This window comes from Mustela erminea, chromosome 1 (genome assembly GCF_009829155.1).
Source record: "Mustela erminea isolate mMusErm1 chromosome 1, mMusErm1.Pri, whole genome shotgun sequence".
Taxonomy (NCBI): domain Eukaryota; kingdom Metazoa; phylum Chordata; class Mammalia; order Carnivora; family Mustelidae; genus Mustela; species Mustela erminea.
In genome coordinates, this window is record NC_045614.1 from 124,249,401 (window position 1) to 124,263,944 (window position 14,544).

A 14,544-nucleotide genomic window follows, 5' to 3' on the forward strand; every position below is an offset into this window, starting at 1 on the left:
ATAAGACTACCAATATGACCCAACAATTCTTTTCCCAAGTATCTACTGAAAAGAAATGAAAGCATGCCTACACAAATATCTACATAAAACGTTCATAGCGGCATTATTCGTAAAAGCCAAAAACTGGGAAAACCCTAAAGAAATGTGGCAGAGCTATGTAATAGACTATTATCTGTCCGTGCACAGGAACTACTAACATGCTACATCATACAGGAAATTTAAAAATATGCTACATGAAAGAAATCAGACCTACGACACAATATACTGTATATTTGTATTTGTAAGAAATGTCCAGAAAAGGCACATTTATAGAGACAGAAATCAGATCAGATTAGTTGCATCACTTAGTTAAGTCATTAAATCATTGAATAGTATATCTGAAATAGGTAAATTTAAAGACATATAAAATATACCTCAATAAAGTTAAAAATTTTGAAGCATCCTGAAAAATATTTTTAAATTTTCCATTTTAATTTCAAATACAGTTAACACCAATAAATAAAACCCACATTAACAAAAGTTCCTCAATAATGATACTAGCAGATTCAGAAAAGTTTTAAAAAGGGGGAAAAAACACTTCTGATAGCATAAGAGTAAACTCAAAGCAATGATACCATAACAGCCCAAAAATCAAGAACTAAGATTTAACCATTTAAAACTGCATTTGGGAGAAACAAAAGAAAGCACTCCTCAGGATTGTTCTAAGTACTTAATAAGTATTAATTTAATCCTTTTAGATAGAAATTATTATCATCCTCATTTTTCAGAACAGGAAACTGAGACACTGAGAGGTTAAATAACTTGCCCAAGGCCACAGAACAAACCCTAGAGCCAGAATTTAAAACTAGCTAGTCAGTGTCAGAATCTACTACATTATATTGACCGAAGCATAGTCTTATTTACAAACTTCCTCTCTCTTGTTTCTCTTTTGGTAGAACATACGACTCTTGATCTCAGGGCTGAAGTTTAAGCCCCACATTGGGTGTAGAGATTACTTAAAAATAAAATCTTAAAAAAAAAATCCTTAACAGATTGTAGTGCTAAGTAAGCTATCATTAACTATATTTACGTATGTATTTAACATAAAGTACACAGAAAACTCAGAAAGCTGTGATACAAAAGAGAAAAAAACGTACAGGTCTGGCAATCTAATCTAGTGGTCCTTTTCTAAAGGGTAAAAAACTGGGGTCCCTGGGTGGTTCAGTCAGTTAAGAGTCTACCTTCAGCTTCAGTTATGATCTCAGGGTCCTGGGATTGAGCCCTGCGCTGGATGCCCTGCTCAGAGTGGGGTCTGCGTGCCCCTCTCCCTCTGTCCCTCCTGCGGCTCATGCTCTCTCTCAAATAAATAAATAAAATCTTAAAAAAATAAAGTGTAAAAAACTGTAAGAAGAGTGTATATACTTTTGTAAGAACATTGCTATCAGAAAGCAATATAATCTCTAGGCACTCTGAAAAATAATCTATTTCTGATGAACCTTGAATTCCTAATGTTTGTTGACTCAGCATTTCTGTCTTCATGAATGGTTACCTCGCAAACTATGTAATAAAGGAATTAAGGCTTAGAGAGATCAAGCAATTTGACTCAAATCACATAGTTGTGAACCAGTTCAAACTCAAGTAGTCTAGCTCCGGATTCCATTATTCCACTTGATCTACACAACAGTTCCTCTCCTTTAGAAATGGGAGTCAAGGGGCGCCTGGGTGGCTCAGTGGGTTAAAGCCTCTGCCTCAGGCTCAGGTTATGATCCCAGGGTCCTGGGATAGAGCCCCGCATCCAGCTCTCTGCTCTGTGGAGAGCCTGCTTCCTCCTCTCTCTCTGCCTGCCTCTCTGCCTACTTGTGATCTCTCTCTGTCAAATGAATAAATAAAATGTTTGTTTAAAAAAAAAGAAAAAGAAAAAGAAATGGGAGTCAAGACAGGGGTAGGTCCCTAAGAATATTATTCATATTCTTATTATTATTTATTCACCATTTCTTACAATGTTTCTGTCTGAAAAATGCTTCACCCAATTTAGCACAGACACTGGGGTACATCTCATTCTCCCTGCCCAAACACATCAAGAATTCTCCGTATGATTCTCCCAGGTTTACCTCCTGGCCATTAAGAAAGAACTCTATAGTTCTAAGACATAGAGCAGGCTACAACAACCTGCTGGAAGAGGAGAAACTAAACAGATGGGACTAAAAGAGCTGAGCTTACTTCTTTTCGTCTTTGTTAAGATTTATTCTGTACTGTTATTATCTACTTTTTTAATTTTTTTTTTGTTTTGTTATTATCTACTTATATTTAAGCTGGACTTCTCTTTTACCTAGCTCACCGCACAATAAACCAAATTAGCAGACTTCCCAATACACACCTGTTCCTGAAACAAGCACCAGGATACTTTGACAAAGGATAAACATATAAAGAAAAAGTACTCTATCCAATCCCTCCCCTTTCTCTTTTGTTTCATCATAGTTCCACACAAAAGCAGGCATTTGTATGTCAAGGATGAATGTTGATAAATTCTGAAAAGGAAATATTCACACATAGGAAAAGAGAGATGTTGATAACAACCTCAAAAATTCTCATCTTAAACTAAGTATCATCACTATATTATTTTGGAGTCAAATTAAGAATGAGGTCAAGTTGTTCATGTAATATCTAGATAAGGAAACACAGACTTCCAGTCTGATCTGGAACGTTTAAAAGCAGCATGACCACCATTCAGCATTTACTGACAGAAATCTAAGTGCCAGACACAGTGGTTGTAAACACGGTGAGCAAAACTAGTTTTAATCCTTTACAAAATGTCTGAATATTAGTTTACTCAGCTTCTGAATTTAGATTATTAATATGAATTGCTATTGTTATTTATTGAATACTCAGTTAAGTATCAAGCACTATGCTTAGTGTCTTCTAAATATGTAAAAAATTTAAAAAATTCCACAACCCCCAATTCAGACACTTACTATCCCCATTCTACAGATAAGAAAACTGAAGCATTTCACTACCTGACTTCATGACCAAATATGCCTTATTCCACAGTCTACATCTGTAACCTCTATGTGATACCATAAAATACATACATACCAGTGCTTCTCTGGAATTCTGTATTAACAAGATAATATGAAAAACTTTACCAATTTAGGACACATTTACACAGTTTATTCCTTTACATACTAAAAGAGTATACCTACAGCATGATCAAGAAGCAATACACCATTAATAGCCAAGACATGAAACAATCTAGCATCCATCAACAGATGAATGGGTAAAGAAAATGTATGTGTATATAAAACTGAATATTACTAACCACAAAAAAGAAAATCTTGCCATCTGCAACAATGATGAACTTTAAGGGCATTATACTAAGTGAATTAAGTAAGAGAAAGACAAACGCTGTATGATCTCAACTATATGTGGAATCTAAAAAAACCTAGACTAACTAAAGAAATAAATAAAACCAAACTCATAGACACAGAGAACATATTAGTGGTTGCCAGAGCCAGGATGGGAGGCAAGAGGGAGGCAAAATGGGCAAAGGTGGTCAGAAAATACAAAATTCCCAGTTATAAGGTAAGACAGACCTGGGATATAACATACAGCATAATTATGGCTAATAATACTGTGTTACATGTTTGGAAGTTACTATGAAAGTAGATCTTAAAAGTTCTCATCACAAAGAAAAAAGAATTTGTAACTATGTGTGGTGATAGATGCTAATGAAATTTATTGTGGTGATCACTTCTTCACAGTATATACACATATCAAACCATTATGTCATATACTAAAACTAAAACAATGTTATACCAATTATATCTCAAAAAAAGCAAGATAGCATTAGGGTTTAAGAAAAGAAAACAGTCTTTGAAATCAGATAAACAAGAGTTCAAACCCTGAATGCAGCATTTATTAGATGACTTGACTTTGGAAATTTTATTTAATTTCCATGTGTAGCAGTTTTACATCTATAAAACATAAACAGTAATACCAACTTCTTGGTACTACTCAAATAGCTGTGGCAGTACTTGGTGGCTAGCTACATTTAAAAGAAGGGGAAAAACTGCTATGTATAAAAAAATAAGAAAATACAAAAAAACTTTTTAAATTTGGGTGATGAGATTATGGGTATTTTCTTTTCTTTCCTTTTTTAAAGATTTTTTATCTGTTTGTCAGAGAGAGAGAGAGAGCAGAAGCAGGGGGAGTAGCAGGTAGAGGGAGAAGCAGGCTTCCCGCCCAGCAAGGAGCCCAAAGGGGGATTCTATAATTCAGATTGATCTTTTTATTGGAATATGGACTATACATTAATATAGAGTGTCCTGAGGAGAAACCGGATCAAATTTGCTCTAGCACCTTTTAGGAAAAATAAGAGGAAATAAAGTTTAACTACTTTTAAGAGTTCAGCTAAACCGGCTCCCCAATTACTTAACTATGAGAGACTGATAGCTATAAATCACGAACACTTCATCACAGGAAAAAAAATCATTAAACAGATAGATAGCATTGTCTTATGTGGTTTTTGTATTTATTTGACCAGATATAGAGAAACAAACAAAATGGTCTCTAAGTCTTTTCCAGCTTCACAGTTTTTCAAACATTCCAAAGCAAAACAAAACATACAAACTGAGAGGAACAGTAGAAAAATAAGAAAATAAGCACTAGCAACCACATGTCTCTATAGAAAAGACTTGAGAAGGTTTAATCCCTTATTTTCAGAATTAAAAAAAGAATCAAAAAGCAGGCAAACAACAAATATTAATAAGGTACTGGAGCAAAGGGACATAAATGATTCAAAGGAATAAATAAGAGAATAAGAAGTTTTAGGTATAAACCTCATTTGGCCAATCAATAGTACCCGAGAAATTATATAAACACAATCCAAAAAGAATTACTTACCAACCTAACATATAAAATTTACCTTTATCTTCATGTGCACGTCAAAGATATCAGGGATACTACCAAAAATAGTCTTAATCTCTTCTGGTGCAAGGATAGGCCCACCACGTTGTCCTTCCTCTTCCAAAGGTACTTGAAATAACTAGATTTAAAAAAAAAAAAAAAAAAAGACTAGTTTAGATAGATTGCGGGAAAAGGAAAAAAAAAGTAATCATATAAATAGTGATAAGAGAGGAGATATTAAGAGGTGCCTGGGTGGCTCAGTTGGTTAAATGTCTCCCTTTGGCTCAGGATATGATCCCAGGGTCCTGGGATGGAGCTCTACATCAGTCTCCCTTCTCAGCAGGGAGTCTGCTTCTCCCTCTGCCTCTCCTCCCTTCTACTCACCACTCCCCACCCCTGGCTTGTGCTCTCTCTCACAAATAAACAGATAAAATCTTTTAAAAAAAAAATTTAAAAAGGGAGGAGATGTTAATGGAAAAGAAAGAACCAATTAAAAAAATACTTCTTAAATTTGAGAACTTTTTTCTTATAACATTTTCTATTTTATCCTATTTATTTATATATTTCTATGTGTATACACATTCCTTTAATAAAATGTTGTTAGAATCTAATAAAAGTTTATCACACAGTTCTACAAATCACTTAAATTGTTAGAAAACAAGAGTAATTTGTACTTTCTATTCAAGTTACTAAGGAAGACAATAAGCAATCAGTTTTTTCCAGACATGCACTTAATATAAGTACTAAATGTCTTGACATAGTAGTGTAGAAACCTGGTTTATAAATAGAAAAAAGACTGATTTCAAATGAGAAGACCTGTTAATGTCTATATTGGTGGTTGTATCAATCTTTAAAAAAGAAAAAACCTGTAACTAATAAGTGAGCTTAGCAAGGTCACAGCTCAGCATTCAGATATGCATGTTCTCACTCCCTCTCTCTCAACACAGACACAGATCACATTCCTATAAACTAGTAATGTACAAATGAAAACCAAAATTCAAAAAGCTGTTCACTTACAATAAAGAACTAAAATTAGTATAAATACAATAAAATACCTACATCATGCTGAAAATTACAGAAAGTTGATGAAAGAAATCAAAGACCTAAATAAATAAGGACGGGGATTGAAAGATTCAACACAGCAAGAAATGTCCATTCTTCCCCAATTTGATTTATTGATCTAACCCGACGTCAATCAAAATTCCAGGACTTTTTGTAGATAAAGAAAACCTAATTCTAAAAATTTATATATAAAGGCAAAGGAACATCTTTGTATAAAGTTTCAAACTGTATTCATGACTGTGATATTGGTGAATGGAAAAAATACAAGATTAATAAAGAATAGAAAAATGTCCACAAACCAACACACACACAGATGACTAAGTAATATTTGACAGATTCAATGGTGGAAGGCTCGGCATTCAACAAATGGTACTAAAACACCATTTGCCCTAGGCAAAAAACTAAACTAAAAATGGATCATAGGAGGCGCCTGGTGGCTCAGTGGGTTAAAGCCTCTGCCTTCAGCTCAGGTCATGATCCCAGGGTCCTGGGATCGAGCCCCACATCAGGCTCTCTGCTCAGCAGGGAGCCTTCTTCCCCCTCTCTCTCTGCCTGCCTCTCTGCCTACTTGTGATCTCTGTCTGTCAAATAAATAAAATCTTAAAAAAAAAAAAAAATGGATCATAGTCCTAAGCAAAAAACCTAAAACTATGAAACATTTAGAAGAAAACACAAGGGAAAATATTGTAATTTAGGCTTAGGTAAGAACTTTTAGATAAAAAAATCAAATGCACAAACTATAAAAGAAAAAAAAATTAATAATTAGACTTCACCAAAATTTTAAAAAGTTTTCAACCCAGAATAAAAAGACATGATAAGGGGGTGCCTGGGTGGCTCAGTTGTTGAGCATCTGGCTTCAGCTCAGGTCATGATCCCAGGGCCCTGGGATGGAGCCCCAAGTCAGCCCCTGCTTCAGTAGGAAGCCTGCTTCTCCCTCCCCCACTCCCCCTGTTTGTATTCTCGTATTCTCTCTCTGTCTCCCTGTCAAACAAATAAACAAAGTCTTAAAAAAAAAAAAAGACAACCTAGAGACTAGGAAAAAATATCTGCAAATCACATATCTGACAAAGGACTAGTATTCAAAATATATAAAGAATTCTTAAAACTCAGGAAGGAAACAACTCAATTAAAAATGGGGAAAATCTTAAGCAGTTATTTTATCAAAAAAAGGTATAGAAAAGAGATGTTCAACATCATCAATCATTACAGAAATGAAAATAAAGGGCATAATAAGATACCATGACATACTTATCTATGTGGCTAAAACAAAAAGTACTGATAATATCGAAACTGGCTGGGATGTGAACAACTGGAACTCCCACACACAGATGGTAAAAATGCAAAATCATAACCCCTCTGGAAAAGGGTATGACAGCTTCTTATAATGTTAAACATTACTTACCATATGATCAAAAAATTCCACTTCCAGGTGTTTACTCAAGAGCAATGAAAATTTATGTTCACATAAAACCTGTACATAAATGTTGATAACAGCTCTTTTTATAATCATCCAAACCAAAAATAACCCAAATGTCCTTTAAGGAGTCACCAAATAAAAATGTGGTACATCCATACAGTGGTATACTCTTCAACAATAAAAAGGATCAAACTATTCACACAGACAAGTTAGAAGAACCTCAAAGGCTAAAAAATGTAGGTCCAATAGTTATATTAACTGTAATCCCATTCACAGGACATTCTCAAAAAATATAAAACTTTTTTTAGAAAGACAAAATTATAGTGATAAAGAAGAAATCAGTGGTCACCAGGAGTTACAATGAGGAAAGGGTGTGACTTACAAAAGAAAAGGAAGTACCGGGAGTTTGGGGGAGATAGAAATGTTCTGTATTCTTTTTTTTTAAGATTTTATTTATTTATTTATTTATTTATTTATTTATTTGTCAGAGAGAAAGAGAGAGAGAGAGAGAGCACAAGCAGGCAGAGTGGCAGGCAGAGGCAGAGAGAGAAGCAGGGTCTTCACTGAGCGAGGAGCCGGATATGGGACTCGATCCAGGATCCTGGGATCATGACCTGAGCCCAAGGCAGCAGCTTAACCAACTGAGCCACCCAGGTATCCCAAATGTTCTTTATTCTGATTGTGGTAGAGGCTATACAAATTTTTTCATGTGTTAAAATTCATAGAACTGTACAAAGAAAGTCATTTCACTGTATGATAATTTAAAAAGTAAAATTTTAAAATGTCAATTGACTATTCAAACTAAAAATAATAATGTATTATTGGGATCTTAATATATGTCAAGTAAAATGAAAGCCAATAGCACAAAGAGAAGGAGGAGATGAAGTAAAAAAAACAAAAAAGATAAAGATAAAAGGAAAATACATTATAAACAGTATATAATTATATAAACAGTATATAACTATAAACAGTGATTTTATAGTAAGCATAGTGGTATGAGACCACCCACAGTCTAATAATTCTAAGGGCTTTTTTTAAAAGGCATTTTAGTGAATTTAATTGATATGCAAATTAAATTCTGAAACCCCAGTGCATTTACCATGGCCTGAAAGGATTTACAGTTCTGGGTAATAAAAGCTACCAAAGTACATGAACAGTATATGCCAAGGGGATTTTCTGCTACTTGACTACATTTTGGCTGACTATAAAAACTTAACTCATCTAGAATGATTTCCCTTGAGGGAGAAGAGCAAAGCTGACTTAAAACAAGTAAAGTTCAATACAGCAGAGGGCCTCATAAACCCGTGACTACAGCTAAACAAATTAACTGTGAAGAATAACCTCTCCATGAATACCAAGAAAGAAGTCTTTCCATTTCTTATCCATGCACTTTATCAACAGCACAAACTACTAAAGGCTATTATACTGAACACTAATGAGTTATATTAAGAATTCAAATAGAGGTATAAATATAAATAAAAATTAACCCCAATCAGAAATTCCCTATTATTTTTCTATTCAAAGACAAGCTTGATGGTATCAACTTTATTTTCCTGACAATCTCCTTTATAACCTAAAACAATCTATTCTCTCTGCAGATGCCAAAATGATATCCTAATATTGTCTTTCAGAACCTTGAATTTCAGTTTATTCTTAGTATCTTCTTCAATCACATCCTACAATGATCCATTAGAATTCTTCTTCTTTGGCAATAACTTCACAGTACATTTTAATAATTTGCAATGAGTTAACATTTATGACCAACCAACCACTGCATACTCTAAGAAACTTGATACATGAAAGGATTACCAAAATAATTACATCCATATTGTTATGCTTCATTGTTATTGCTTTTCATATATTTGCCACAGTAAATAAAGCAATGACTCCTAGAATGTACACTTTCAGGAAAAGTTACCTACCATATCCATGTATAAATATAAATAAATGCAGTATCATGACAGGGAACTTGTGAAGTTCTTTATCAAATAAAACTTGGTCCCCTCTAGATCATCTACAGAGGAACCTTCTCTTTTTAGTCACTATAGAAAAAGGTGTTATTTCTGTATGAATAAAAGCTACTATTGTAGTATGGCATTTCCCCAATAGCAGTTTTTTGTCATATATTTTCATTTTTATTACCTACGTTCAAATTCTATGCTTATATAATTTTCTTATAAGAAATATTGTCTCTTAGATTTTTTTTAGTTACAAACATTGGAACAGGATCATTTTGCAACCAAATTTTTACCTGAATAATTGTGGCCAATATATTTACATAATTACTTTCAGTCTGATAAAGTTCTTTTGCAACTTGCCATCTGGCTGACTGCTTCGAAGGAACCGGAGTGGAATTTTTAGAAGACTTAGTACAAGACTTTGGTGTTTCTAAAAGGTAAAAAGGAAGAAAGATTTAATGAAAAACCAGATATAAGTACCAGACATTGTGCAGATTTAAGAACAAAAAAGAGGGAAGTATATCCGCTCTTAGGAATATACCCATTTAGCTTTTCATTAAAGTAAAATTTCCTCATAGGATAAGGCCAGAAAAAAATAATGGTCAAAAGTATCCATGACTCCAAATTGACAGACATTATACAAATAACTGGCCTGTACTCTTCAAAGATGTCAAAGTCATTAAAAACAAAGAAAGTTGAGGAACTATTCCAGATTAGAAGAGACTAGTGAGAGATAACAACCTATGATCCTGGACTGGGCCCTAGACCAGAAAAGAATTTTTCTTTTCCTATAAAGGGTATTAGCTAAACAACTGATAAAAATTAAGTTAGTCATACTATTAATATCAACCTCCTAATTTACAATACCTCTACAGTAGCGGTACAAGAAATGTCCCTCTATTTTGGGACATTTTAAGTATTTAGAAGAAAAGGGACATCATATCTGCAATTTAGTTTCAAACAGTACAGATATAAAAAATACGTGTACATATAGAAAAAGAGAGCTAAAGCAAACATGGCAGAATATTTCCATTTGGGAATTCTAAGTAGAGTACTAAAATCTCTGTACTATTTTTGCAGCTTTTTGCGATCTGAAATCATTTCAAAATAAAAAGCTCAAATAATAAAATAAAATGAAGAACTATATAAAAATATTTAAGTTTAAGGATAAAAAGGTTATGATGACATAGTAAGAGAAAACTTACATATACAGAGGAAGCCTTCCTCAACAACACACAAGATCAACTGCAAATTCTGTTAGTTTTCAACTTAATATAAAACATCCAGTGCAACACAAAGTGGAAGGATACATTAGAATACTTTATATGTGTTTCAAAAAAGTTAAATTTCATAAAAGCTGGAGATACACTTTCTTACTCTAGATATGGTTAAAGTACTTTAACATAATGTACAGAATCTCCTAATGGCAAGTTTTTAAATACAAAAACAAATGTATAACACACAATGACATGACAAAAACAATATAAAGACCCAGCATATCATTTTTACTCAATGATAATTTTAAATATTAAAACAATGATGCATACTATGGAGTCTGAATGCTTTTTTAAAGCTAACAGACCAGAAACTTTCCCACGTGCCATGCATTATTTCAGACTATTCTCTAGACCCAAGAGCTTCTGCCATTATATGTCAAGAAGAAAAATCTGACATACATTGATTCAATTTAATTATTGTGTTCACACAGCGATCTACTAACTGGGGATTCTATATAAAGCACCTAATATATTAGTATAGTTGTCATGTCTATTATCTTTAGTGATTCATTTCCTTCTCCATCCCCTAAACCGCATATTCAAAGCTTCAGTCCTTCATGATCAGCTCTTACCACCCCATGCCCAGTATGTCCATCACAATCATGGAACCAACAAGTTCTCAGACCTAAGTGTCTAATCATAATCTTTCCACCCAAGCACCAAATTCAATTCTTCCAAATACCCGCTGGACATTTGTACCTCAATTTAACCTGGACAGTCTATAAAACTACACTATCTTCCTCCAAAATATAGACTTCGTATTTTTGTCAAGGTAACATTTCTTCTATTTTAATACTCTGCTGTCATCTCTTTTTCCCTTCCTGTCACTCCATTCCATCACTATCTCCATAGTGCTTCCTTCTTTCCTTTCCAACCACTAGCAACCCTGGTTTAGGGTTTTATCACCCAGTGGGCAAGCCACTGTAGATTACTTCATGGTCTAGCCATCTCTGAACAGTCTTCATTTTAATCATTCTTCAGAATAATCCACTACAAATTACCTACTCAACCAATTACTCTACTGCTCAATGTTTGTAAAGTTCATTATTAATGACAATACAAAGTTCAGACATACCAGTCTGATTTCAAAGTATTCTAATATTAGGCCCAAATTAACCTTTCCAATTTAATTATTACTCCTCCATACTCGAAAGCAAACTGACCTATTCATTATCCCTTAAAATGCAAGTTTGTACAGTATTATTTGTATTCTCGCTCCCCTCATTGCTCAACTCCCCCTCAGTTTCCTGGGCCTTCTACAAGTTGACACTCAACTCCTTCCATGAACACTTACTGAGTACCTACTCTATACTAGGCATTTAAAACAAAGCAACATAGGAGACAAGGTTTTTGTTCTCTTAAAGCTTACATTCTGGTGAAACAAATAAAAAATATAATTTCTAACAGTAACAGCTATTGCTAAAAACAATCAGGTAATGGGTTAGTGAGAAGTGTTGGAACAGGGACTTAACTTCGCAGAAAACACAAAAAGATTTCTTTAAGGCAAAGAAGGCAAGTATAAAGTTCCTTTGAATGTAATGGAAATACCCAAAAATAACAGAGATAGTGTGACTGAAGCTTAGAGTATTATTGGAGAGCATGATATTGTCGTATGAGGTTGGACATATGTGGGAAGGATCATATAGGAACTTGAAAGCTATGATAATACAAAGTCATGGGAATGACTTCAAGCACAGGACTGGCATGATCTAATTTTAGGACCTAAGTGCTGCATATAGAATGGCAAAAATGTGGGCACTTGCTGACTCAGAACAGCATGCAACTCTTAATCTCAGGGTCATGAGTTCAAACCCCACACTGGGTATAGACAATTCTTCAATAAATAAATTTTTTTAAAAAGGCAAAATGAATATAGAGAAACCATTTAGGAGACCAACATAATCATCAAAGAGAGATCAATTTTATAGAAAAGGCTGATAAAGGAAGAGTGGCAAAGGAATAGAGTTGAGAGTGGTAGAGAGTATCAAAATCCAGAGTTTTAATTTGATTATGGTAGGTTTAAGATATGTATTAGACAAGGGCAAGTAAGTATTAAGTAAGCAGTTGGACAGGGAAGAAGACATATTGGAGAGTCAACAGCATATGAATGTTTCTAAAGCCACAGAATTCAATGAGACCACTTAGGGAGAATACAATAGAGAAGAAATGACTCGGGAACAACATTCAACAGTTAGAACTAGAGAAGTTAGGCAAAGGAGAATGAGAAATGAGGTACAAAAGAGAAAAAAAACTATATACAGGAAGAAATAGCTATTCATGTGTTAAATGTTGCTGAATGTTACATAAAAACTGTCAGTCTTGGGGCACCCGCGTGGCTCAGCTGGTTAAGTGTCTGAAGTCAGCTCAGATCATGATCTCAGGGTCCTGGGATTAAGCCCAACGTCAGCCTCTAGGCTCAGCAGGGCGTATACTTGTCCCTCTGCCTCTCCCCTGGCTCATGCTTTTTCTCAAATAAATAAATAAAATCTTTAAAAAAAAAACAACAAAAAACCCTGTCAGTCTCCTCACCGAGAGCAATTTCATGTAGTAAGGGCTTAAGTTCAATTGGAATGGGTTGAAAAAGACAATGAAAAGCAAGGAAATGACACAACAGATTAAGGCAATTCTTTGAAGAGTACTCATGTAAAAGACAAAAGAAAAACGGATTAATAAGTAGAGAGAGTCATGGGGTCAAGAGGTTTTGATTATTTCTTGAATCTAAAAAACAACATATTTGTGTGAAGATTAAAAAATAAAAATACAGGGGAAAAATTGATGATCATGAGGAAAGTGTTAATTGTAGGGCCTTCCTTTATCATTTGAGAACAAACTGAGCTCACCCTCCACAGATTTCACCGTACCTATTTTCTCCATAATACATTTGACACCCTCTATGATCTTGTTTTGCTAATGTTAAGAATTTGCTCTTTGAACAGCTCTATCATTTTCTAGAGTAATATACAAATAAAATATAGAAAGCACTTAGCATATAATAAGCAATAATTAAATGGAAGCATTTTTCTGTGCTTTTTCTCCTCAGCTAGAACAAAGGTAATAAAAGGCAGAACCTTTCATATTCTCTGTGGTAGTGATTTATCTATATTCTAGTAATTATTCCATTCCACTAAATTTTAATGATCAATTTTTTTAAATGTGAATTACCTCCATAGTTAATGCTAGACTCTGGTGTGTTGGAGATATCTAGGAGTGACCCTATAGAAAGGGAATGTTCAGCTGACGGGCGCTTACGGGGAGGAAAAGGTGACATGTCTGTCTCTCTTGAAAGCTGAGCAAGGGTCTCTTTTAAACGACGTCTTTTGCGATTGCTGTTTGGGGTATTTAGAGAAAGCAGTGACACTGATTTCTTGAGCTCAGGAGTATTAGCCTGCAATCAAAAGCACAAAAGCTCAATTTTACTTCCTTGGTTCTATACTGAGACAGGAACAAAAGAAAAATATTATTTACAAGTCTAACAAAATCTGGATTCTGCACAATAATTTTACCACTCCATACTCTGCCAGGTAATTTAGAAGAGTCATAAAACACAACAGTCCAGGGACTACTGTAATTGCCCAATCCCAAGCACCAAATTCTGTTTCTTCACAGCTCTATCACCATTCCATATTCGTCCATAAGCTTGTTTACTGTCTAGTCCCCCATTAGGCCATAAACTCCAGAGGGCAGGGACCATTCATAGTTTGTTCACTGCATCCTTAGCATTGAGCACAGTGCCTGGACATACTGCTCTCCAATATTTGCCAAATAACATTTGACTTTAAAAGTTCTCTCCTGAAATTTTAAGTAATTTTTAAACTTTATGGGTAAGAGCCTTATACTGAGAACAAGAGTCAGAAGACAAGACAATATACAATAAATCCGCACCTCACCTTCATTATTCCATTTAAATTAAATCTCCAACTAAAGAAAATCTTTAAGTCTGCTTCTATGA

At 34.3% G+C, this 14,544-nt stretch overlaps 1 protein-coding gene across 1 annotated transcript in view; it reads right to left on the reverse strand.

The window, feature by feature from the left end:
* The window catches only part of ECT2 (epithelial cell transforming 2), a 61,572-nt gene that overhangs the window by 32,264 nt on the left and 14,764 nt on the right, over nucleotides 1-14,544 (reverse strand). Inside the window, 3 exon segments of the mRNA XM_032341091.1 lie at nucleotides 4,901-5,020; nucleotides 9,612-9,748; nucleotides 13,758-13,980. Of these exon segments, the coding sequence (XP_032196982.1) occupies nucleotides 4,901-5,020; nucleotides 9,612-9,748; nucleotides 13,758-13,980 (480 nt within the window).